General features: G+C 40.7%; 1 protein-coding gene across 2 annotated transcripts in view; it reads left to right on the top strand.

The window, feature by feature from the left end:
- Patj (PATJ crumbs cell polarity complex component) overlaps positions 1 to 25,557 on the top strand; it is a 313,297-nt gene that overhangs the window by 128,513 nt on the left and 159,227 nt on the right. Inside the window, exons 24-27 of one of the 2 annotated variants that reach the window (XM_057783541.1) lie at positions 1,569 to 1,746; positions 4,194 to 4,304; positions 9,795 to 9,872; positions 14,056 to 14,158. In XM_057783541.1, the coding sequence (XP_057639524.1) occupies positions 1,569 to 1,746; positions 4,194 to 4,304; positions 9,795 to 9,872; positions 14,056 to 14,158 (470 nt within the window). Of the gene's footprint in view, positions 1 to 1,568; positions 1,747 to 4,193; positions 4,305 to 9,794; positions 9,873 to 14,055; positions 14,159 to 24,762; positions 25,104 to 25,557 lie in introns of those variants that run through there. The other variant, XM_057783542.1, reaches the window with a different exon arrangement.

The raw sequence follows: 25,557 nt of genomic DNA, 5'->3' as shown, positions 1-25,557 counted from the left end.
TTGCCTCCTTAAGATGCAGCTGAAGGGCATTTTCTTAATTAGTGGTTAATGGGAAGGGCTCAGCCCATTGTGGGCGGGCCATTCCTGGGCTGGTGGTTCTGGATTCTTTAACAAAGCAGGTTGAGCAAGCCTTGGGGAGCAAGCCAATAAGCAGCTTCCCTCCATGGCCATTGCATCAGCTCCTGCCTCCAGGATCCTGCCCTGTTAGGGTTCTTGTCTTGACTTCCTTCAGTGATGAACAGCAATGTGGAAGTTTAAGCCAAATAAACTCTTTCCTCTCCTACTTGCTTTTTGACCCTGATGTATTATCACAGCAAAAGAAAGCATGACTAAGTCACTTAGTCACATTGTAATTGAGACTTAAAATAAGTAATATCCTTTATGCTAAATCTTAATCCCTTCTTTTGGCTAAAGACTGTTAGCCAGTAATAACTCTTTGATGCTGTCTCAGAGAAATCACCTTCCAAATGTCCCTCTGAGAGTAGCCACTGATGGATGTCATGCTTTATCATGTGTTGAGGCTTTTCTCACCTACCAGCTTCTCTCTCTCCTCCGTCCTCGTGGAGAACATGCATTTGTGTCCGTTTGGGCTCACAGAATGAACTCATGTTCTCTTGCATGTGATTGCACATATTGTACTTGTCAGACTGCCAGAGTTTTATGGTTATTAAAGTCCTTCAATAGCTTCTTTTTGTTTTTACACTGTGTTAATTCCACACCCCTCAACCTATCATCTTGCAATTCCCAAGTTTTGTCTTAATGACTCTGACGACATATTTTCTGAGTAATTTTTAAATTGAGTTAACTACTAATCATGCTTCTGTAATTAAAACAAAATTTATATAGGAACATATTTCATATTCCTTTTTACAGTGTCTTTGGATAAAAGCAAATATTTGTTTGGGTATTTGTATGGCTGTTTAAGTGATATGATGGCACTTTCCTGTAGTCCTAACACTCAGGATCCCAAAAACATAAAGAATGCCAATTGGAAGTCAGCCTAGCTATATGCGAGACCCTATCTCAAATACAGAAGCAAACAAACAAAAACAATGATGCAGAAGTCAAAAGCAAAGAAACCCTTTTAGCCTTAAAAGCAAATACTGTTTGCCTTCCACAGAGGTCCTTACCCTCAAACCTCTCTGGGAAAAGCAGTAGATTGTGAGCCACTCTAGCAAGTTTATTTTACTCTGAAAAGCTGAGGCCTTATTAAAATGAATATGTGCCTTCTTCAGTCTCCACCTCTGTTATTTGCTCAGAGTCTCCCTGCTAAAGTTGTGCATAGGGGTGAAATGACTGTGGGTGCAGTGATAGGAGAGAGGCATGCTGAGTCTTAGCTAACCCATCCCTGAGTCTCATCTTTTCAAAATTTAAACTTTTACATGTCATAAATTTTGAGTGTCTTATAATTTTTGAGCTAGCATCATTTATATAAAATCTTTAAAGTACATTAGGAAATTTTAATAAAACATGAGCCACAGGCTGTGCAATAGATGGAGCACTTAAAGTGACAACATAACAAGTTAAATTACCGTATTCATGAGTGTGCTTCTTTGTCCCTTTTACAGTGTTGAGATTTTTAGAGAACCTAATGTGTCTCTTGGTATCAGCATTGTTGGTGGACAAACAGTTATAAAACGCTTAAAGAATGGAGAGGAGCTCAAGGGTATATTCATCAAACAAGTGTTAGAAGATAGTCCTGCAGGAAAAACCCATGCACTTAAAACTGGAGATAAAATACTTGAGGTAAGTGGAGTTGAAACAATGTTTAACTTGAAACGTTTGAATCAGCAGAGGAATCACTTTGGTGAACCTCATGTATAATTGGATCCAGTTGGTAATGTCCTTTTGTGGTGCCTTAGTTTGTATACCGTATGCACACTCTCTGAACGCCTCTAGCTTGTGAGGGGAGAGCCAGTAAAATGATAAGGCTAGAACCCCAGCTGACTGAAGCATTTAGCATTGCACTGCATGTAGAGCAAGTGGACACCTGCTTCCCAGAACACTTAGCAAGTTCTGGTGTTTGTTCTTGTATCTTGTTTACAGAAAGAAGTTGACCTTGGAAGGGGGTAGATCACATGGTCCATGGGTCACAGTTGTTCAGTTTTATGGGAGACAAATCTTATTTAGCTTAAAGATTTACTGATTGTTTATTATTTTTATGTGTATGTGTGAGTGCTGCATGAATTTATGTGTATCTTGTGAGTATAGGAGACTGTAGAGGCCAGAAAAAGGCTTTATATACTCTGGAAACTGGTTGTTAGCTGCCATATAGGTGATTGGAACTGAGCACAGGTCCTCTGTAGAAGCAGCAAATGCTCTTAACTGCTAAGAGAGCTCTCTAGTCCTGGAAAATAAATTTTAAATGGACATGAAAACACTAAAAGTGCATTGGGCTTGTTGATTGATACCAGAGTAGATATCTCTAGTTCCATATAGCCCATCTTGGCCTTGAGCCTGTTTGCAGCCGAGGCTGGCCTTAAACTCCTATTCTTTCCACTTTCACCTCCTGCCAAGATTATAGGTGTGTGTCACTAAACAGAGTGTGTAATTACCAAATGCAAACAAGTCTTTATTTCTCTGGAAAATGTACAAATGTTGTTTGCTAAGCTTCATGTTAAGTTCATATATAAATTTAAATAGAGCTATCAAACTATTTTTAGGAGTGACTGAGCCGTTTTATATCCCTATAAGCCTTGAGTAAATGATCCAGTTTGTTCACATTTGTCATCTGGTGGTGGTGTTATCAGTTTGGCCATTCTAATAGGTATACAGTGGTACACCATTGTGGTTCTGGTTGGCAGTTCTGTCCTGGCTCCGTGGTGTCTGCTTCCATGAGCTTATCCTCTCCAGCAAAGCCCTCAAGCATGTCTTCCACCTGCTTTCTGGTGGCCTTTTGCTTTGTCTTCTACAAATTAGGAATTTGAGAGGTGTCTCAGCAGTTAAGAGCCCTTACTTCTGTCCCGTATGACCTCGTATGTTCTCAGTACCTTCGTCATGTTGCCCACACTAGAGCTTATGACAGTAGCTTCAGGAAATCTGATACCTTCTTCTGGTATCTTCAAGTACCCGCACATATGTGACATATGTACACATATCATATAAATAAATCACATCTTTAAATAAATAAAATTATTTTTCCGCCTTATTTGCTAGTTTTTTTCAAACTCACAGTGGCATTCAGAGTTACATTTTACTATACATTGTATCAAATGAATCATTTGTTTGTTCTTTTACTGTGATTCCTATGATAAATTTTTTATTTTGTTTGATTTTACTTAAGCCCATGATGAGTTCTGTCTGTCTGTTGTAAACAGTTGTTTTTAAGCAATTACATGATAAACTTAGGTACATAATAAGAACTTCTTTAAGAAGCCGGGGTTTATTTCTGAGGAGTAGGTCTTCACTCATGTAATCAGTTGAATTCCTGCTTTCTAATTCTAAAGCCGAGAAGAAGCAGGATTTGGTGTTGCAGTGTGTCCCTAGCTTCTTCCCACCATCAACCATTTCCCTCTGTCTCTCTGGGGTCCCCTAGGGGAACACCTGCCTTCATCCTTCTATCCTTCTCTTCATGCCTTTGAAACAAAGCACCCCTCTGACTAAACCCACCTCACAATTAAGGTGTTGCTCTGTGCTGGATTTGAAACCCTGGTTCTGTGCTCTTAGAGAACTGTGGAGATGCTAGCAAGTTCGACTCTCTGAGTTTCCATAATAAGCAAAAGAACCTGTGCATGCTTGTACACTTATTTTGTTAACACAAATTGGGAAATATTCAGTTTCTGCACTGTAATAATAGTTTAACCCTCAGTTTAGCGGAGATACAGTAAAAGTTCAGAAGGTTCCTCACTACCATTCTGAATAAGGCTTCTGTTACATACAGCCCTGTGCTATTGCAGAGACCTCCCGGGAGTGGAACCTGACCAGCTTCCAGTTCAAGGTCATTATATGAAAGTGGGAATATTGTTATAATGGAACTGTCTGCTTTGCCCTGCCCCGGAAGAAAGCATGGTTTTCCTGAATCACACTGTGAAAATGTAGAGCATTTCCTTTGTAGTTGTTTCCAGTTCCTGAATGTGGTCTAGCTCATTGGTTTCTGGCTTTTCTCACACACAGGATGATTGATACGTGAACTTGAACTAACCTGTGCATAATCTGGTGCCTTTCTAATCAGAGTGTCGTCTTGTGAGTTTTAGGTGTCTGGCATAGACCTGCAGAATGCCTCGCATGCAGAAGCCGTGGAGGCCATCAAAAACGCAGGCAACCCCGTGGTGTTCGTGGTACAGAGCCTGTCATCCACCCCCAGGGTCAGTACCGTCCTGTTCTGTTCACCTCTGTGCTAACCTTTGTCCCCCAGTATTCCCACGTGTTCATTGTTGTTTGGCTTTACTAGTAGAAAAAAACTAACTCAGTACGGATTTAACTTTTCCCTTCAATTTCTGTTTTTAGACCCAATTTTGATCTGCTGACCAAAGTTGAGTCATGACACCATACATTATTAGTTAAAACAAGCCTGTGAATCACACAGTCTTCTTCCTAGTCCCGTCCTGCCTGCTTGCTGGTTCTGCTAACACAGCGACACACTATCTCAATTTTCTTAGTTATTTTGAAGTTGGAAAGGGTCAGGTATAAAAACCATGTAGAGGAGCCATCATGTGCTTGTATGTTTGGATCCTGTAAAGAGAGATATGTTGTCAGTGCTATGTGTTCATGTGATAACCACTCAGTAGAATCAGACCTCTGACACAAAGGTATCAGTGGCAGCTGTGTATTTCTCAGTAGCTTGAATCCTAGAATTGGAAGAACGTGTACTTCTGAACAGTAGAAAAACTACACAGTTATAGTGCTTCTTGTATCTCAGTACTATAATGTAGTCCTTCAGGGACTACAGATGCTAATACTTGTGTGGAGAACAGGGCAAGTGGATCACCAGCTGTCTTAGCACCCCAGCTTTAATGGGGTACTTTGCATGCAGTAGAGCAGTTTCTGCATAGTGGTCTGCAGCCGTGGTCACAGTGGGCAGCTCTGCTGTGTTTCTGTGTGCCACCACTATGCCTTCCATCCTTATAGTGTGTTGCTCACCCCACCAAGACCAACTGAGACCTCTCATTTTTATATGATTTGAGAGTCAATTAGGCTTTTTTGGAGTTGTTTTTAAACTGTATTTTATAATATTGAGAATGGCACTGTGACTTTGCTTTTATTTCTGGAACTGCATTCAACAGGAAATTTAGCCACACTGTTCTTGCCAAATGGTACTTACAAATAAACAGTTGTGAGTGAAAATGGTTCATCCTGGATATACATTATGTGGCCACCATAAATGCCCAGTTGAAAAATGTTTAGAACATTTGAATATATTTTCAGCTAAAAATGTCGAGTCTCTAATAGTTTCACTAGTGAGTTGATATACGAGGTTTTCAGTGGGTGACATAAACTCACCACTAAAAACAGGAGCATCTCCTGAACATCCTCCCATACCCATGGCACCTGGTCCAGGAAGCAGAGCTTGGTGCCACACTGTAGACTCTGGCCTCCAGCTGTGAGTGTATGCTAACTGATGGTGTTAGTCACTAGGTTGACTTGCTCTACTTTTAACCTTGTTCAGCACAATGACACGATCAAATTTCAAGCCTTTGCTAAAGGGGTTTGGCTTGATTGTTGCCACAAGTCTTCTGGTGGAGGGTGGTAGGTGCAGAGAATATTTTCACAGTTTCATTGCTTTCTCTAGTTTGCTGTGCTAACCATAGAACCCATGACAGCATTGTACTCCTGAGCTACTTTGTACTCATCCTCACCCTTCCGAATTTAATTTTATTAAATGAATCTCCAGTGCTAGGGATCAAACCCAGAGTCTCTCACATGTTAGGCAAGCACTCTTCCCCGGACTTTCTACTTTCAGCCCCTAGTTTTTATTTGAGACAAAGTCTTTCTGAGTTGTCCAAGATGACCTCAAACTCCTGACCTCTTGCCTTCCATGTTGGTAGCCAGGGCTACAAGTGTAGGCCACCTTGCCCAGATATCTTAAACATTTTGACCTATTCACACTAAATTTTGAACTTTCTTCAGAACTCTAAAAGATTTTCTAATACTATAGTGTAAAAGTGTTTTTGTGCTGAAAAACTCAGCACCATCAACCATCATGTGCCACATCAGAACTAGCACAGACACATCCCTTTCTGAACTTCTGAGTCCCAGCTGTGCTTACAGCACTTCCTCACCTAGCAATTGTTCATTTGTGGTCAGAGCCTATGGTTCATTCCTACTGTATTTCTCTTTGGGAAGTTTCTATGCCAAGGTAATTTTTTTTATCATGAAATAACATAAGTACCTTTGATAGTAGCATTGTGTATATTTTTCCTATCCTCGCCCCTCCCACTTCCATCAACCAAAAACCCTTTTGAAATTGTTGTCATCTCCTCAGCCATCCCTTAAGCATTGTTAAGGGTTAAAATTGAATTTCATTCATCTCTAAGCACTTACTGAATACAGCTATGTGCTAGACCATCTAATTACCCCAGAAGCAGTATGATGTGCTGTTGTCTTTCTTCCAGCACCCTGGCTGTACTTCCTTATCACACGACTTCAGAACAGTGCCCTTCTTTTGATATATGCACCATAAAAATTCATCTTTCACTGCACTGTTACATGAAATAGATGGCGTTCTATTTTCCTATAGGAGGTATTGCTTTTGGTGAGCAACTTCTGAGCTTTGCCAGTGATTAGCATATGCAATAGTATATTCTCTATTCAGAATGTAGACATCATGAGAGGCAACTGAATGTTCATATCACAGCTTCCTCATGCCTTCTATCTCGGCCTGCTTTTAACATGTGCGGAAGTAGTCCCAGATTGTGCTGTTTCTGGTGTCTGTCAAGAACCGCCTGCCCATAGGCTGTGACCTTGTACTCCTGCAGGTTGTTAGTATCTGTGAGTGAGACAAAGTGCAAAGCACTATGCTGATTAGGAAGCTCTGACTGTACGTTAAGAAGGTATTGCTGGAGCTGGAGCAGCTGAGAGCATTTGCTGTTCTTGCAGAGGACTCAGGTTTTGTTCCTAGTACCCATGTTGGGCAGCCACAACTGCCTGTGACACCAGCTCCAGGGAATCTGACACCCTCTTCTAGCCCTTGAGGGCACAGACATGCACACACACATGCATAGTTTATACACAGACACATGGACACGAATGTGCACATACACACAGACACATACATATGAATAAAAAGTCTTTCTTTCTTTCTTTCTTTCTTTCTTTCTTTCTTTCTTTCTTTCTTTATTTATTTATTTATTAAAGATTTCTGCCTCCTCCCCACCACCACCTCCCATTTCCCTCCCCCAACCAAGTCCCCCTCCCTCGTCAGCCCTAAGAGCAATCAGGGTTCCCTGCCCTGTGGGAGGTCCAAAGACCATCCACCTCCATCCTGGTCTAGTAAGAGGAGTATCCAAACTGCCTAGGCTCCCACAAAGCCAGTACGTGCAGTAGGATCAAAAACCCATTGCCATTGTTCTTGAGTTCTCAGTAGTCCTCATTGTCCGCTATGTTCAGCGAGTCTGGTTTTATCCCATGCTTTTTCTGACCCAGGCCAGCTGGCCTTGGTGAGTTCCCGATAGATCATCCCCATTGTCTCAGTGTGTGGGTGCAACTCTCGCGCGGTCCTGAGTTCCTTGCTCATGTTCTCTCTCCTTCTGCTCCTGATCTGGACCTTGAAATTTCAGTCCGGTGCTCCAATGTGGGTCTCTGTCTCTGCCTTCTTTCATTGCATGATGAAGGTTAATATTCAGAAGGATGCTTATATGTTTTTCTTTGGCTTCACCTTTTTATTTAGCTTCTCTAGGATCACGAATTCTAGGCTCAATGAATAAAAAGTCTTTTGAAGAACTTATTACAGGTGTTTTTATTGAAGTGAAACATTTCTGAGACCTTACTAATTCTGAATTTGCTTATTTAGTAGAGTAAAATTGAGTAAAATGTCATTTACATTTAGCTCAAAGTAGGTAATTTTTTTGTTTTGTTTTTAATGCTCTTTAGACAGACAGTTCCTTTAATTTTCTGAAAAGGTTTTTTTTTTCTACCTTCATGTCAGACATTAGGTTTATGCCATAATTATTTCTGTTGGCCATTTGAACCACCATTACTAGTGGTTAGGAGTAGAGTGCCTATCATGGGTGAGGCTCTGGATTCAATCTCCAGGACTAGAAAAGAAAACAAACACTAAAAATGCTATTATTTTCCTATGGTGTCTCATAGATAACATTACAAAGAGACATTATTTGGGAATTAGCAGCCAGATGCCAGAGGCAGCTGCTGCAGAGGAAGAACCAGGAGGACAAGCCATCTGTACCTTTAACTAAGCATGGTAGCTCAGCCTGGGCTATACAGAATTCTAAGTAGCCCTGGAATAACGAGTGAGGTTCTGTGTAAAAAATAAAAATAAAAAAATTAACCAAACAAATAAGAAAGCTATGCTATTAGCATTACTAATAATTATATATGTAATTGAACTTCAGGGGACTAGCGAGATGGTTCAGTGGTTAAGAGAACTGGGTTTTCTTGCATACTACCTGGATACAATTCCCAGTGCTTGTACAATGGCTTGCAGCTGCCTATAACTCCTCTTCCAGGGGATCTGATGCCCTCTTCTGACCTCTATGGGACCAGGCACACTTGTAGCAAACAAATGCATACATGCAGGCAAAACATTCATGCAATAAAAAATAAATATATAAAATTTAAAAAATAAGTTTAAGCTTTATTCTTCTATAAATAAATACTTAGTGAATGCAACTATGTATCAGACCTTGTCTGCACACCACAGAAATTACAAAAAAAAAAAAAAATCATCCAATTCCTTCTCTCATTGGATAGTAGAAATGTTTGTAATTTGTCCTTCTGCTAATAGTGATAGATAATTATCAAGTCCATGAAATCTGCTAAATAACATATTTCTGCTGGGAGTTCAGAGGTCAAATAAATGAGGGGCCCTATGTTCTAAATCTCACTTAAGTCACCACTGAAACTTCTTTGCAAAATTAGATATTTAAATGACAGTAGTCTAGCTTTGTAGTTTTCTGTCTTCACCTTACACACAAATCTTTATTTGTTCTGGTGACATGATTTTATAATGCAGATTTTCTCCACTTTACCTACTTTTGCCAATTGCCTTGAATTGAACTTCTCATATATTTACCTTGAGATGAAGTCACCAGATTCATTAAGTCTTTACTGTCTAAAAACACAGAAACAAAGACTGGAGCTTGCTTAGTGCCAATCCTGGCCTGAACTAATAGACAAATAGACGAAAAGGAATGTATAGAAGCCCAATATATGGCCCCCATCTCCATAGCACTTACCTCTTATCCCGAACTGGGAAGATGATGAGTTTGAGGCTAGCCTAGACTACATAGCAAGTTCTAGAACAACCTGAGCTACACAGTGAGAAAAGTCACCCATACCACACTAACCAGAAAAAGAGGGGGATATTCCCCCAACCCCAGACATGGTCTCTGCATGTAGCCCTGGAACTTGCTGTGTATTCCAGGCTGGCCTCAGACTCAAATAGATCCTCAGGTTTCCGCCTTTGGAGTGCTGGATTAAAGGTATGCATCACCTTTTGTTTTCTTTTGAAACTGCGTCTCCCAAAGTGGCCTTGAGCTCACTGTGTAGTTCATTCAGGTTTAGGATCCTCCTGCTAGGATTATGGGTGTGCACCATGATACCAAGTTTAGAAGAAGACATTTGAGATAGCTCATCTCTCCTTCTCTCCCCTCCCTTCCCCCTTTCTTTGGTGTTGGCAGGTCATCCCAAGTGTGCATAACAAAGGCAAACCACCTGCCAGGACCCAGGATCAAGACACTCAGGGACCAAGAGCAAAGGTAAGCAAGCCTTTGAGGACTTTTGAGGACTGCTTTGGTTTCTTTTCACAGCTGAACAGTGGTGGGTGAGAGCAGTGAGGTGTCCTGTGGATTTCTGCTGGGGGTGAACCTTGGTCTTGGGATGAAGCAGGGACCAGGTGAAGCACAGCTACATCTGTAGCTCACTTTACTGTTTGGTTCTGCAGGCTGACTGGCTATTCCCAGAGTATGCTGCTCACAGTTGGAAGTTTTCATTTACCTATTGCTTTTCCTTAAGAAGATCCTTATCAGAATTTACCTCTACTGGGAAAAAAATATTTTCATAATCAGTCTGAATTAATCACCCATTTTATTTTCCTGCTTCTGTTCTGATAGAATTTTTTTTTTTTTTTTTTTTTTTGGTTTTTCGAGACAGGGTTTCTCTGTAGCTTTGGAGCCTATCCTGGAACTCCCTCTGTAGACCAGGCTGGTCTCGAACTCACAGAGATCCGCCTGCCTCTGCCTCCCGAGTGCTGGGATTAAAGGCGTGCGCCACCACCGCCCGGCTCTGATAGAATTTATTGAACTAAAAATTATCTTAGAGTATGGTATCAATTACCCCATTAAGGGAAATTGGCTCACTATTTTAAAATAGGATTTGGTGGGCAAAATAGGATTTATAGTCCAAGCTTGTCCTGGCTGGAATTGTGAGAGGGAGGCCATGCTTCTGAGCTTGCTCTTCAACCAGCCTGGCCATCCCTGCATACTCTGTTCCTCACTTATTGGTACCTGGCTATCAATCTTGTGTTCTAGTGGAGTGGGTTTATTTTTATTTTTTTATATCTCTCTTTCTAAAGTCTTGCACAGTTATGTTCATTTATTTCAATGTAAATTTAAAGTCAGCGTGTCCATTTCCACAAATTAGTTTGGTGATGTTTTGGGGTAGATTTGAGACAACAACACATTGCTCTGCTGTTGCAAACTTAGTTGCCTAGCTTACTTTTATCTCTGTGAAATTATTTCTGTTCATTGATGTTCACAATCCAGAAAAGTATAGACCCTTGATTTATTCCTAGAAATGCTGTATTTTGCCAGTGAGACTGATTGTTTTCTAAGTTGTTTCAGTTGTAATCAGACTGCTGTTTGTATAATATTGTTTTGGTATTTGTTGAGAGAATTCTCATCACTTTGATCATGTGAATCTTGATTTGTATTTTGTTTGTTTTTTGTTTGCTTTCTCTTTTTTTCTGAGAGGGTCTTGTGTAGTCTAGGCTGTCTTTGAACTCGCTGTCTAGCTCAGAGAGACCTTGATCCTCCTGCCTCCATCTCCCAATGTGGAGATCACAGATGTGTCTAGCACATATTTCTTTGAATCTAGATTCTCACATAAAAACATTTCTCTGGGGTTAAGAAGATGTGGAGCTACTGCAGGAGATCTGAGTTCAGTTCCCAGCACCCATGTTTGACTGCTCAGAGCTGAGTATAACTCTAGTTCCTGGAGGGTCCCAGGCTTCTGGCTTCCGAGGCTCCTGAATTCAAGTTCATGGGCCTGTACCCCTCCACAAACACACTTAGGTGCTTAGATTCTTTTAAAGGTTCTCAGATAGTGGTTTAAATAACACTAGTTTCTAAACTAAAAAGAAAAAGGTGTTTTTTGTTTTTGCTTTCAGGACTGTTACACATTATTAAAATACATTCAAAATGAGCAGTAAGAGTCTTCCTCAAATGCAGAGAGTCAGCGTCTAGATGCTATCCTAGCCGTGCAGGCTTATGTTCTGTGCAGACACGAAAATGCAAACCACCTGTTTCTTCAGCGTGAAATCAAACAGGAAACTAATAACCAGTGGACATTAGATCCATATAGAGCCAGCTTTGAGGGGTTTGTCATTCCCAATAAATGCCACCCAATGTCGAGAGCAAAACCCAAACCCCATTCATTACTGTCGTTGCTAAGTTACAGTCCAAGTGAATAACAGATCAGACTTAATCTAGTATCAAAAGCACACACACAGAATTGGAAATAAACCACAGAGAAATAGGAAAAAGTAATGGAGTTCTCTCTCTCAGAATATATACTATGTGAGTCAGAAAAGTTATGTAAATGGGTTTAAATGGCTCACAAATTGCATATGAGTCATCTCTGTTTAATTAGTTCTGGAAGGTGGATCTCCTTGATCATCACAGTGGGAATTTCAAAACTGTCAGTGTATAGTGTAAAAAATTACAACAGTTTTCATAAAACTATGAAAAAGTGCATTGCCAACTATTTATTTAACTCACTAGTCAGGGCAATAAGAGATGGTAAGTCTGGTGCAGGGAATAGAAGAGAATTAAGTAAAGTTCAAATTTAGATATAAAATTAGCTTATGCCTTATGGGACAAGAGAGTGTAACTTTGGTGCTATCTTTTATAAGACAAACCATTTGCTTCTCTGCCACTCAAAATCAATACGCTCTGCTGTCAAGTGAGAATCGTTTGCAATGGTTACGGTAGCACATGCTTGAAATCCTAGAACTTGGGAGATGGAGTCAGGGCCATCCTTGGCAATGTATAGAATTAGAAGCCAGCTTGGGCTATATCACATTGGACTGTATCTCAAAGAAACAAACAAAAAGAATTGCCTGCATCACTGTTATTTTCTGAAAGTTTATCTTTCAGGCAACAGCATGAATAAAGGCAGTTATTTAGATACCCAGTAAATACTAAGGGAGGTCACCATGTGCCTAGAACTAAAAGAGAAAGTGTCATTCAGTGTGTCTTGTTCTCTTTGTTGATGGTGTTGTCATCTCCTGGCCTACTTCAGCATAGGGAGCTCCAACCTTCTTCATCATTGGATGGTTTGCCTGTGTGCACACCCTTCTTTAATGTGCAGCAGGAGGGTGCCCTGGGGGACTGGGCATGGTGCACACTTTAATCTCTGCATTGGGAAGTTAAGCAGAGAGATGATGGGTTCCACGCCAGCCTGAGTTAGGATGTACTTACCTGTGATCTTCTCTCAAGAGTGTTGGATGTAATCAAATAAACTGGCATTCTTCGCTCTCAGCCCCCGCTCTTGTTTGAAGGATCATCTCTGACACCGCATAAGCTGGTTCTGAGAAAGAAGGGGTGGTTTCGGCAGTGGGGCCACCACTTCATTTTCTTTTCATTTCACTCCCTTCTTTCAACTTGAAGACTATAGTTGTCACATTCTGATTTATTTCTTAGTAAAATGTTTCACATTTGACTTCTCTTTATCACTCTTACAGTTTAATATTTTGTATTTTCCACACATATAATCACTGATTTCATTAGACATTGTACTCAAGAAATATGAGAGTGTTTTCTTCCGTGAGTACCACATAGTTCCTTCTCTTCTGGAGGAATTCACTGCCTTGTTATAATGGCCAGTGTTCACTCAGCAGAGGTGTACCTTGCATTAGTGTTTTGTCAGATAAAGCATAATTGAATGCACTTTATTGCAGTCATGTTGGAAGGCAAATCATAATCTAGTCATTTGGGTGTTGTGAAGGGCTTGGGCATCTCAGCTCCTGTTCTGCAGCACTTGGCATTTCTAGAAGGTTTGGCATGATTAATTTTTTCTCGCGTTCAAGAACATGTCTTCATTCTGTGAAGGTAATTTAATAATAGAATTTTGTTTCACTTTAATTATCTATATGAGTCACATTGTTGTATGTTATGATATTTGCTGTATAAACTTAGAGCATCCTTATTCAGAAATCAATTACACCCACTCCCATTTTAACATTAAATGTGTATGACCATCTACAAACTAATAAAATCTGATATTTTAGTTAATTTTAAAATAATCTGTAATTCTTATCATAAAAAACTTGAATAATTTTAAAGTTGATATTTTTAAAACATTTGTTTTGAAAAATCTGTGATTTATTTTATTGGTAACACAGAGGACTGAGTCTGATGGCATAAAGAGAATGTACATGTCTCGCTTTCTCACGGGCAAAGAGGTGTGTTCTTCTAGACAGGGCAGTGTTCTTCAAAGCTGTGCTCTTGAATTCCTATTGTTGCATTGCTGTATTTATATAAAATTACTTTTATAAAATAATAGGAACTAGAAGAAATAAGTTGTATTTATTTTACAGTCCTTGTGTTGTGGCCGAGGCAGCTACAGCCAGACTGTTTTCAGATTATCTTTATGTGTGTGTTTTCTTTTGTCGCTGGAGAAAAGGATCATATGAAAGCTGTTAACCCTTTTCTGTACCTTCAGAGATATGGAACAGCTCCGCCTCCAATGAAGCTGCCTCCCCCGTACAGAGCTCCATCTGCGGACAGTGATGAGGAGAGCCAGGAAGATTGTGCTCTGACCGACAGTGAGTTCCTTTGCATTATTTAGGGTAGATGCAGGATTATTAAATTCTGTTGCCATAACTATTGTGAATCACAAGTACAGGACTGTAGGTCTTCAGAAATGTGCGTGAGCAAGTGTTAAAATAAAGTTTTATCTTTGAAACTCCTGTGGCTTTTATTTCCTAAGCTTTTCTATTTGAAATTAACAAAGGATACCTAAGAAGACTGTGTTGTCACAGTGCTTTAATTTTACTAAGAAGTTGTGAAACAAAATTGCTAAGCCCTGAGAATTGGGGTTCTAACCTTAACCATCTGAGTTGGCCGTAGGGGTCAGTACTTGATTGCTGTCCTTTAAAGGAGTGCTGCTGTGCTCGTGTGAAAGCACAGACTCACCGAGCCATAGTGCATAGTGGAGGCATCGGGAATTTGTTTCGTGATTTTAATTTATGATCATTGAACCAACTAAACATTTTGCAGAGGTTTACTAGAGGCTGTATTTAAAGAAGTCACTTTTCTTTTGCATATACAGTATGTAGTTATGCCTGGTTGTTATATATGCAGTTTTTTTGGGGATATGGAAGTGGTCTGGAAAGTAAATGGTGACAGTACTGTGCAGTCCGTAAGTGTAGCCTCTTCTCTGAGTGGTCAGTGCTTCCTGTAGTGATAGTAAGACTGAATGAAGTAAACAGGCTTCCCCGAGCCACGGGGTCATCTCCAAAAGGCTTTGCTCTTCCTGTTGCTTTTCATGATTATTAAGCTCACCTTATTCTTTTTTTAAACAGGAATAAATAGAAATGAAATGTAAAAATGTAACTGATACTCAAGTTGACTTTTTGAAAGTTTGATATATGCTCTGCAGAGCCCTTTGCTGCTTCCTTTTCACTAGTTAACAAAGCTTGCTGAGTGTGATCCACTGTACAGAAACAGCATCAGCTGCAAAATGAATAAATAGCTTTTTTTCCCTTGGTGGAGTCACCAGCTGAGTATATGAAGTGGTGGTGGGTCAGCCTCGTCTCCTGGAGGGCCACTTATTCCAGGCACGGACAAGTGTGAGCTCACTCTCTTGTTCTCATATGGATAGTAAGGCAGCTGCTTAGAATGTCAATTCTGACCCATCTGTGGCTCACATTTGCCTCTCAGTGGGCATGGATGCCCTACAGCACCCTGCTTCATAGGACTGTTTTAACAGGCAGAGAGTGCTTAAAGAACAGTCCAGTCTGGACGGTGGTGGCGCACGCCTTTAATCCCAGCACTTGGGAGGCAGAGGCAGGCGGATCTCTGTGAGTTCGAGACCAGCCTGGTCTACAAGAGCTAGTTCCAGGACAGGCTCCAAAGCTACAGAGAAACCCTGTCTCAGAAAAGAAAGAAAAAAAGGAAAAGGAAAGGAAAGGAAAGAAAGAACACTCCAGTACTTAGTAAGTACTCTGTTTACCATGTCTTGGGCATCTTTCTGAAGCCTTACTTTTGACAGCAGTGTGACAACTTCCATCATTGAGCAGAGAAACTGAGGTTCAGAGTTGTGTCTGAAGTCATGCAGTCATACATAATAGGACTGGGGTTCTCACCCAGGCACTGTCTAGAGACTTGCTGCCTTTTGAGATGGTTTACAGTCCCGACAAAGGAACTGAGTGGTGAGGTCTTTTCCGTCACATTTCATACCATGAGATTTGCGGAACAGCAGCATCTACATGCACACGACAGTGAGGACAGGAGGGACCTCGGCTTACACTAAGTATTGAAAGAGCTGTAATTTCTCTTAACTGTGAAACCTTGTTTCATGTTTTCTCCAGCAAGTTCATTTTCGTGTGTCTATGACTCTTCTCTCCGTTTCTTTTGTCTTTGATGTTTTTCACCCTCAGTGTGTACGCCTTCTCATCTTACACACAATTGATTTCACTCTTAGCCTTCAGAAATGCCAAATACCTCACACTTCACCTACAGCCTGAGCCTCTGGCCTCCTGCACTCCCTTTAGAATAGATCTCTGCAGTTCTCTTTGTTCTGTGACTCATACTAATTTAATATTTTGCTCATTTGGCCTAAATTAAAAGTCATTCGGGTTATTGTTTATATCTGTTTTACTATTCCAGAACTCTTTTGTTTGCATTTTACGAAATAAATTCGGTAACTTCCCCAAGGTCTGTGCTGGAAGTACGTGGCTCATATTCAACTGTTGGCCCACAAGGCAGTGCTGACTTATAAGAGAGATTACAGACATGAGATACACATGGCTGCAAAGCCCACTACCGGCTTTGTTAGTTAGCTCTGGAGTTCATATAGGCAAGGTTTGTTGGGTGGATGTTATGGGTGGGTGGATACTATTGAGCTGCATTGGGAAAGTGGCTGGGAATGTTCTGTCTTTAGCTAATGTTCTAACAAAGAAGAAAAATGACAAATACTAAGCTTTGGAGTAAAATACAGAGGAAGTCAAAGTTAAATATAAGGTAAAATACAAAGTACAAAAGGTACTATGAGGAGAATCAGTGCATTTTATGAGACCATGTTAAGTAGAATGGTTCAGAGACTAAGATAGGATCCTCATGACATGGGGTTAAGTATGCCTTATGCATGCAGTCTTCAGGTAGTTGAAAATATCTGGAACCCACCCTGCAACAACCTCTTAACTGTTAGTCAGCTGTCTCTCCCTGTAAGAAAATTCCTGAGGAAGTCAACTTTCAAGAGAAAAAGATTTCTTTTCATTCAGCTTTACAAGTTTCTGCTTAGGTCCTGTCACCTTCTTGATCTGAGCCCGTGTCTGTGTAGCGCAAGAACTGTTCTATCATAGAGGATAGAAGAGAGGGGGTGAGGGAGTGCGAGCCGTAAGGGGTGTGGAATAAGAAAGAGGAGAGAGATCCTGGCTCCCAATGTCCTTTCCAAGCACACCTAAGGTGTAGAGAGCCTCCTAACGGGGCCAGAGACGGCTGCCATACCTTTAACAACTGAGGCTTTTGGTTTTAGATTTATTTATTCATTTATTATTTAATGTTTCTGAGTATATGTATGTGCCATACCATATATACATGCCTGGTGGCCACAGAATTCAGAAGAGGGTCTTAGATTCCCTAGAAATGGAGTTATGGATGTTAATAAACCGCCATGTGGGTCCCGGGGTCTGAACATGTGTCCTCTGCAAACACAGCAGGTTCTCCTAACCACTGAACTCTCTCCAGTCCTAACAAATGGAATTTTGAGGGACATGTAATGTCTAAACCATGATGACCAGAACAAATGCATCTGTAGAAATATGCATGTATATTTGAGACAAAAGTTGTATAAATACTACTTTACAATGTGATAAATTTTGTTCTTTTTCTATACCATTTTTTTGTTTTTGGTTTTTTTGGTTTTTAAGTGCTGATTGTTATTGAATTTATTTAATGACCTACTTATAGCTCTCAAATTTCAGGGTTCATGAGAAACTCTTGTGAAGATTGGCAAGGCATTGATTAATAGCCCTACTCGCAGACTCAAGAGAACTTAGATGTAGAAAGACTTAAAATTATACTTGTAAGCAACTCTCTGTTGATTCACCACTTCTGACCCAGGAACCACCTTTTGGAAACTATTGATGGGGATGCTAGGTCATAGGAGCTGATGAATTTACTTAAGAATAATGTGAGGGCTAAAGAGATGGCAAAGGGGTTAGGTGTGCACACTGCTCCTGCAGTCGGCCTGAGTTTGGTTTCCAGCACCCATACTGGACAGCTCACAGCCACCTATAGCTGCAGCTTGGGGGATTCAGTGCCTCTTGTCTCTGTGAACGCCTGCACTCTTGCGTATACCCACACATACACACAATGACAAATTAATCTTCAAACTAATGATTTGGGGGATAGTACCTGCCGCTCACCCAGCAAGCCAGTTTTCAGCAGGCACTTCCATGAGCTCTAAGGCAGTATTTCAGAAAGACTTCCATTATTCGGCTTCAGTGGCTGACCATGAAGTGCCACTGTGGAGGTGAGGATGCTAAAGGCAGGCAACCACTGAACTTAGCACCAAGTGATTGATATGGAAGAAGAGAAAGAGGATACTTACTAACATTACCTTAGTAAGTACTGCTCACATTGTTGGGAGAATTAAATTCTACACCCAATACCCACTGCATAGTATATGAGGCATTGGGTTTTAGATGCCTTAACTTGCCTTGTTGAACATATTTTATGACATACTAGAGACCAATTGTAAATAATCTTGTCATTGTAAATTAATCAGAGTTCCTTGAATTTTAATTAAAATTTATGAGACAAGAATTAGGGGGTAATATACCAAATTAGTGTTTAGCTATTAGCAATACTCCTATCATCAGAGATTGCAGGATTCCCCCCTTCTGTGACATACACTAATATTGTGAAACTGATGAGTTAGCTTTAGCTGTCAACTTGTTATAGCCTAGAGTCGCTGAGAAAGTAGTCTCAACTGAGGGACAGATCAGACTGGCCTGTGGGCGTATTTATGGGGGATTGTCTGAACTGTGTAATAAAGTTAGCTAACTATGAGACATGCAAGGGAGTCAACAAGCTGTGTTCACCTATGGTCTCTGCTTCAAGTTCCTGCTTGGTTCCTGCCCTGTCTTCCTCAGTGATGAACTTGACCTGCATGTACAGGCCAAAGAAATCCTTTCCTGTGCTTTTTGTCATGGTGTTTGTCACACCAACAGAAGGCAAACTAGAATAGTATGGGATAGCCTTACATACAAAACTGGATCACCAAGGGCATGGAGACCACACTTCCTCTACAGTGACTTCTGGATCTGTTTCAGTCTGTCTCTCAGATTTGCATTTGTCTATGAGAAAGATGCCCTAAATTTTTTTCACTAGCCTTGTACATCCTCTCAACAAAATGAAACATTAGGTTCTGCCCAAGGCTGACCTTTTAGTTTCTATTCTCAGTTTTTCTTTTTCTTTCTTTCTTTTTTTTTTTTTTTTTTTTTTTTTTTTTTTTTTTTTTTGAGACAGGGTTTCTCTGTGGCTTTGGAGCCTGTCCTGGAACTAGCTCTGCAGACCAGGCTGGTCTCGAACTCACAGAGATCCGCCTGCCTCTGCCTCCCGAGTGCTGGGATTAAAGGTGTGCGCCACCACTGCCCGGCCTCTCAGTTTTTCTTTAAGCACTTACAGTCTCCCATCTTCTCTTCCTAACTGGAAACTTCTGTTGTTATTTCATGACAAGCAATGGGGATGCATTTTCATTCCCAGTTGGCACATTTGAAACTATATTCTTCATTCCATGGTATCTTAGTTAAGATTACTATGGCTGTGATGAAATACCATCACCAAAGCAACTTGGGGCAGAAAGGGTTTATGTCACTCATAGTTCTATATAACTGTTTATCATCAAATGCAGTGAGCACAGGAACTCAAGCATGGTAGGAACCTGGAGGTAGGAACTGATGCAGAGGCCATGGAAGGGTGCTGCTTACTGGCTTGTTCATCATAGCTTGCTCAGCCTGCTTTCATATAGAACCCAGGACCACCAACCCATGGGTGATAGTACCCACACTGGGCTGAGCTTCCCCCATCAATCACTGATTAAGAAAATACAGCCAGATGTTATGGAAGCGTCTTCTCAATAGAGGCTCCCTCTTCTGGTAACTCCAGCTTGTGTCAAGTTGACATAAAACTAGGCAGTATACATAGTTATAGTAACATAATAGGGTTTACTGAGGGCAGAGGGTATGGCATAGTTCTCTGTAAAGCTTCAAATGCATCTTTGATATTCAGAAGAATCTTAGAAGGCTGTTAAACCTTCTGATTTCACTTCTTGTCACCTTTGGAAGCTGGACCTGACCCATTAGCCCAGTACATGGCCCTGCCTTACTCTTTTTAAAGAATTTGACACAATGTAGCTTTCAGTGGAACTGTCAGATTAGCATCTGTCTACCTCACTAAACTCTGTTCCAGTAGGTGGGTGTCCACAGAACCTGATTTTTGTGTGGGCACTTTGAATTTCAGTAGTGGAAGAAATGAGTGACAGAGGGGCTCTGATCCCTATAAGACACAGTAGGGGCAGGATAAGTAAACTATACTGCTGCAGGGATCCTCTTTCTTGCTGACCTCAGCATCTATCCAGTATCAGTGTGTTTTCTTTTCACATTTTAAAAATTAAGATGTAATTACAATATTCTTCCTTCCCTCCTTCCCCTCCTGTTTACTCCCTCTCAAATTTATGATCTTGTTTTAATTGTTTTTTACTGTTGCATCCATAAATATAACCTTCTGAGTCCATTTAGTGTTGCTTGTATGTATATGATTTCAGGGCTGACCTTTAATTATTTGGTAACCAATTAGGGGTCTCAACTCTGTCTCCGCAGTCTGTTCCCTTTGTCTAGGGGTAGAACCCGCCAATGTCAAAGCATCTCTCCAAGCAACCTGACTCCTCTTTTGGCTTGTTCTTACACGCCTCATCTCAGCTGCTGTCTAGAAGGGCCAGCATAGCTGCTGGTTGGCTTTACAGGGACCGTGCTTTTGTCAAGCTGTTGACATTCATTCTGCTACATTTCTAAAACCACTGAATAAGAAATTTTATGTGAATTTTTTTCAAGATTATGGTCAATAAAAAGAGAACCAAGAGAATTGATGTGGATTAGTGGGTAGAGCACTTGCTGTGCAAGCAAGCAAGCCTGAGTTTGAATCTACAGCAGCTATGGGGAAAGCTGGGCATGGCTGCTTGTGTCCCATAAGTCTAGCACTTGGAGATAGATAGGCATAGCCTGGGTACTCATTGAACAGCCAGTTGGGCTGAGACAGCAAGCTTCAGGCTCAGTGAGAAATCTTATTTGAAAGGAATAAGGCATAGAGCAATAGAAGACACCCAACATCCTCCTTTCCCCTGAACATGCATGCACATGTGTTTATGCATACCTACCACCCTCCTTTTCCCTCAACATGCATGCACATGTGTGTATGCACACAATTCACAAATAAGTATTTTTAATGAAGCAACTATAACTACACAAACCAGCTAATCTTGAGTTGTTTGTTGTTACCTAGCTTTCAAGTGGAGAATAGAAGTATAATGTAGCCCCCCCACGTCACCCTGGTGGGAATCCTCCAGCCCTTCCCTGATACAATAATTCCAGAATAGAATATTGTCCTTGTGAGTGTTTTCCCATCTTTTCCCCTCTTTTTCTGGGTTGGTTATAAGTTATAATGTATTTGCATGTCTTTTCTAGTCTCTTCTTCCCACAGTCATGTGTTATTGGTAGAATATTCATCTAACACTGTATTTCAGTTATGAAGCATAATGATAACTTCACATGATGACCTGGCTCATGCAGACTTTATAACTTCATGTTTTGCTTCAATTTCTGTTTGGTTTTTTGTTGTTGTTGCATTTTTGTTTTGTTTTTCTGAAACAGTCTAGTTATGTAGGTCAGGCTAATTTTGAATTCGTTTCTTTGCCTCAGCTTCTTGAGGACTGGGATTATGGGAAATGCAGTTTATTAATGAAACTGGTACTGGGAATTTAAGTATTTATAAGTGTAGAAGAGGAATAAGAAGTTACTGTGATAGAACTCACATAATACACTGTTGACCCCTTACAGAGTGTGTTCAGTGTGTTTGCTTATTCTGTCTGCAGTTTTTACACTCGACACATCTTTGTTAAACTGTCCCCCAAGCTTTACTTATCAGTAGCTATTTACTCCACATCAAATTTCTTCAAGTGTTCTTTATGTGCTTTTATAAAATTACATGCTTATACATACACTTCTTGATGTTAAAAATAGTTTCACAGGAAGTTCTTGCGTATTTTCATGCAGGGGAAGAGGAACTTGTCCCAGAAAAACACAGTCTGTGTTGAGTTTGGAGGAGGGCAGGGCTGTTTACTAGCCCCACCATCCCAAGGAGGCCAGCAGAGCGTGGAGCTCAGCCCCACACCCCTCCATAAACAGAAAAACAGAAAGAAAAGTTATCACAGATGGCATAGTTGTCAGTCTCAGAAAATTTAAATTAAATTATTTTGGCTACAATATGCAGGAGTACATAGGAATTATACATGTGTCTGTAAAAAGAAACAAACACAGGCACACCTTGCCAGTATTATCTCCTTAGGAAAGGTTATACATTTTCTAATACTAGAGAAAAACTAGAAACTGTGGGAGAGCTATAGTCAAGAGTATAAAACGGTTGGGATTTACAAGTGGCTGAATGCTTTGGATCTCTAAAGCAGTTTATAAGAGTAACGTGGGCTGGAGAGATGATCAGCTGTTAAGAGTGCTGACTGCTTTTCCAGAGATCCTGAGTTCAATTCCCAGTAACCACATGGTGGCTCACAACCATCTATACTGGGATCTGGCATAAAGGCATACATGCAGATAGAGTACTCATATACATAAAACTAATAAATCTTTTTTTTTTTTAAAAAAAAAAGAGTAACATGATTTTAATCCAAACCCTAGGTGAAATATACTTTTAGTTAATACAAGAACTTGATATTTTTGATTTGTAAAAGAAATGCCAGGCAGTTTTGGAAAATAAAAGAGAGTAGAGAAATACCCCTTCAACTGCTCTGAATTAGTGGTTGCCCCATTCTGTGTAGAGCTTGTGCCTTGCTCCACCATCTTGGCTGACTGCTTTGTTGTAGGGCTGAAGATATGTATCAACATCCCAGGTCTCTCTTGGGCTGGATTCTGCAACACATTTCTACCTACTTTATGTGTGAACACACAAAAAAAAATAGCTCCACACATTGCCAAGTGCCCACTGGTCTCAGTAGAAATAGGGGTTCAACTGTCTCTGGCTGGGATTTGAAGGGATAATCCTACACACTGAAGTGTTCTAGGTCTGGGACTGAGCTGGCTTCAGGCTTCATGGAATTGTGAGGGTTGTATCTATGTTCTAAAATTGAAACACTATAATGAACAAAAGCTACTTACGTTAGAAAGAGTATATTTGGCTTTTGGTTCTAGAGGAAGAGAGTAGGTAACCAGGGGGAGGCAATGGACCAGGAACAGAAAGCCAAGAGTTAGTATCTTGATTGCAGACAAAAAGCTGCCAGGGTGAACTAAAAGTGGGGTGTGGCCATAAACTCTCAAAACCTGCCTTCAGTGACTGGCTTCCTCCAGCAAAATATCCCATCACCTCCTCTACCAGCAGCTGGGAGCCAATACCCTAGCCTGTGGGGACACCTCTTATTCAAACCACTACAGCTCTTAAAGTTTACTAAAATAACAGGTCTCCATTAAAGGGGGAGGAGAATTCAAGTAGCATGCTGCCTTAAAGATGGGAACAAAAGTCCCTGTCTTCTGTGGGGGAAGGGGTTTCAGGGCAGGAAAGTACACCTGAGCTTGGCCAAGTTTTGCGACTAAGAATCTTGAGACCAAGAGTCATTAATTTGTCCCAAAGCACAGAATTGGGTATTGATGTGGCAGAGCTAGACCAGGTCTCAGTTGTAGGCTCTGCCCCCAGTGCTTGTCGCTGTTTTTAACATGGAGCAAACATGGCAAGCAAAGAAAGGTCTGTTGAGCAGCCAGTCTCCTCCTGCCTGTTGTTCCTCTGTGGACTCTGGTTGATCTCTGCCTCACCAATAGATGTCAGTGCAGTCAACAGTAGTTACTAAGGGAGCCTGTGAAGAGCTTTGAGAATGCTCACTGCCTAGCAGGCTGCATGAGGAGCTTCTGCCAGCATCTGCTAAATATATCAGTTTATATGCTCTCCTTTTTAGCTTTGATAATGCAAAATGGAGGGGAAATATAAGACTACAGGTTAAGATTAAATGTTTTAGTTTTATAGAAATGATTTTATTTCCTGTATAGTTAACTTCCTTTTATTGACTTTACCTATTTATAATTAAGTGAAATAAGTAGGGTTTTTTTATCCTAGCTATATGATTAGGCTCTGGCAATACTGGTTTCCTATTTTAGCTTTTTTGAAAATGTTCTAAGCTTCAGCCCTTGCTGTAATTCGTGTGAATTTAACAAAAGTGTAAATTTAGAAAGGGTATTGTTGAATACTTCTGAGCTGCATTTAAATTGTCTGCGTGTTCTTGACTTTTTCCCACTTGACTCATGGTGCAGGAATCACAATAATTATTTTTTGTCTACAGTTTACACAGAAAATTTTGTATCTATAGTCTGTATAACACTGAAGTGATTGACAGATTTGGAATGTAATATAAATGACAGACATATTTAGGTGTGCTGGTCAGGGCTGGGCACGATAGCATGGATGAAGCAGCTTTAGCTTTTTGATTTGTTTCTTTGGTTTTTTTTTTTAAAACAGTTTCTATAAATTACTTTCTCCCCCACCCCCAGTCTTAAGTTTTTTTCTCAAAGCTAGCCTGCATTTAAAGTATCAGAGACACTAATGAATCTGATTGGCATTACAGTTTAAGCCAATTGCTTTGTGATGAACCTGATTTTGTGCTAGAAGAGATGACTATTCTGAACTGGGGGCAGACCCAAATCTATAACTCCTTTTAAATTGCACTGGGAAGATCCTGTCCCCCAAAGTACTACTTTTCAGCAGGAAAATGAGACATTAACATGATAACAGTTGAAGCTGACCACAAAACAAACAAGTTGCATTTATATTGCCTCCTGATCTGAGATAGAGCTATCTTCCCTGTGTGAGCAGGGTGACTAGTGTCTCAGCCTGCAGTATGCAGTCCCTGTGTGAGCTGGGTGACCGATGTCACAGCCAGCAGCGTGCAGCTTCTGAGGATCTGACTGGAGAACCAGGGATTTTTTTGCCTCTCCCCGGCAGACTTCTCCGGGCAGCTTTCTCCTACTGGCAGATGTGGCTGTTAGCTTGAGGGAAAGATTGAAATTAGCTTAATTGATTGTTTCTTATGATAGAAGCAGACTGATAGGTTGCCCTTAAAAAGAATAAAATCTGAGAAAAAAGAAAAAAGGCCCAAGGTCGTGAGAAGAGAGAAGACAGAGTCGGTGGGGAGAGTGGAGTTGCTTCCAGCATCGACTGTAGAATGCAGAAGCCCTGAGCACTCCTGCAGCATGGTCCACGGGGGGTTCCCAGGTAAGACTTCTGTTGCTGATGAGATCTGCAGGTCTTGTTGAATGCAGTCAGATGCTGTTTTAATGCTGGTGCAAAATCTCGGTTCAGAGATCTTAAGAGCAGTAAGTAAGCTAAGGCTCTTGAGTGAGGGCTCTTAGGCATGTGCAAGGTGGATGCATGCTGGACAAGCCTCACAGTACCTTCCATAGGTGTCATGGCCGGATCGTCCCTAGGATGTTTCTGGAAAGTAAGGCAGTTTATCAGACTGTCAAGAATTAAGAGTGCTTTCTGCACCAAAATCCTTAACACACTGGGCATGCAGTATCCTTGCCTTTCAGCATCGGGACTGAGAAAGTAGATCTCCTGGACATTTATTAACATTATTGCTGTTATTTGTGATTTCACTGTGATAAAAAGGCAAAGGTATTTACATTAGAAAGAGGGTATTCTGATTAATTTTAAAGCTGAGCAGTCA

This window comes from Chionomys nivalis, chromosome 11 (genome assembly GCF_950005125.1).
Source record: "Chionomys nivalis chromosome 11, mChiNiv1.1, whole genome shotgun sequence".
Classification (NCBI taxonomy): domain Eukaryota; kingdom Metazoa; phylum Chordata; class Mammalia; order Rodentia; family Cricetidae; genus Chionomys; species Chionomys nivalis.
This window is presented reverse-complemented; position numbering and strand designations above follow the sequence as displayed.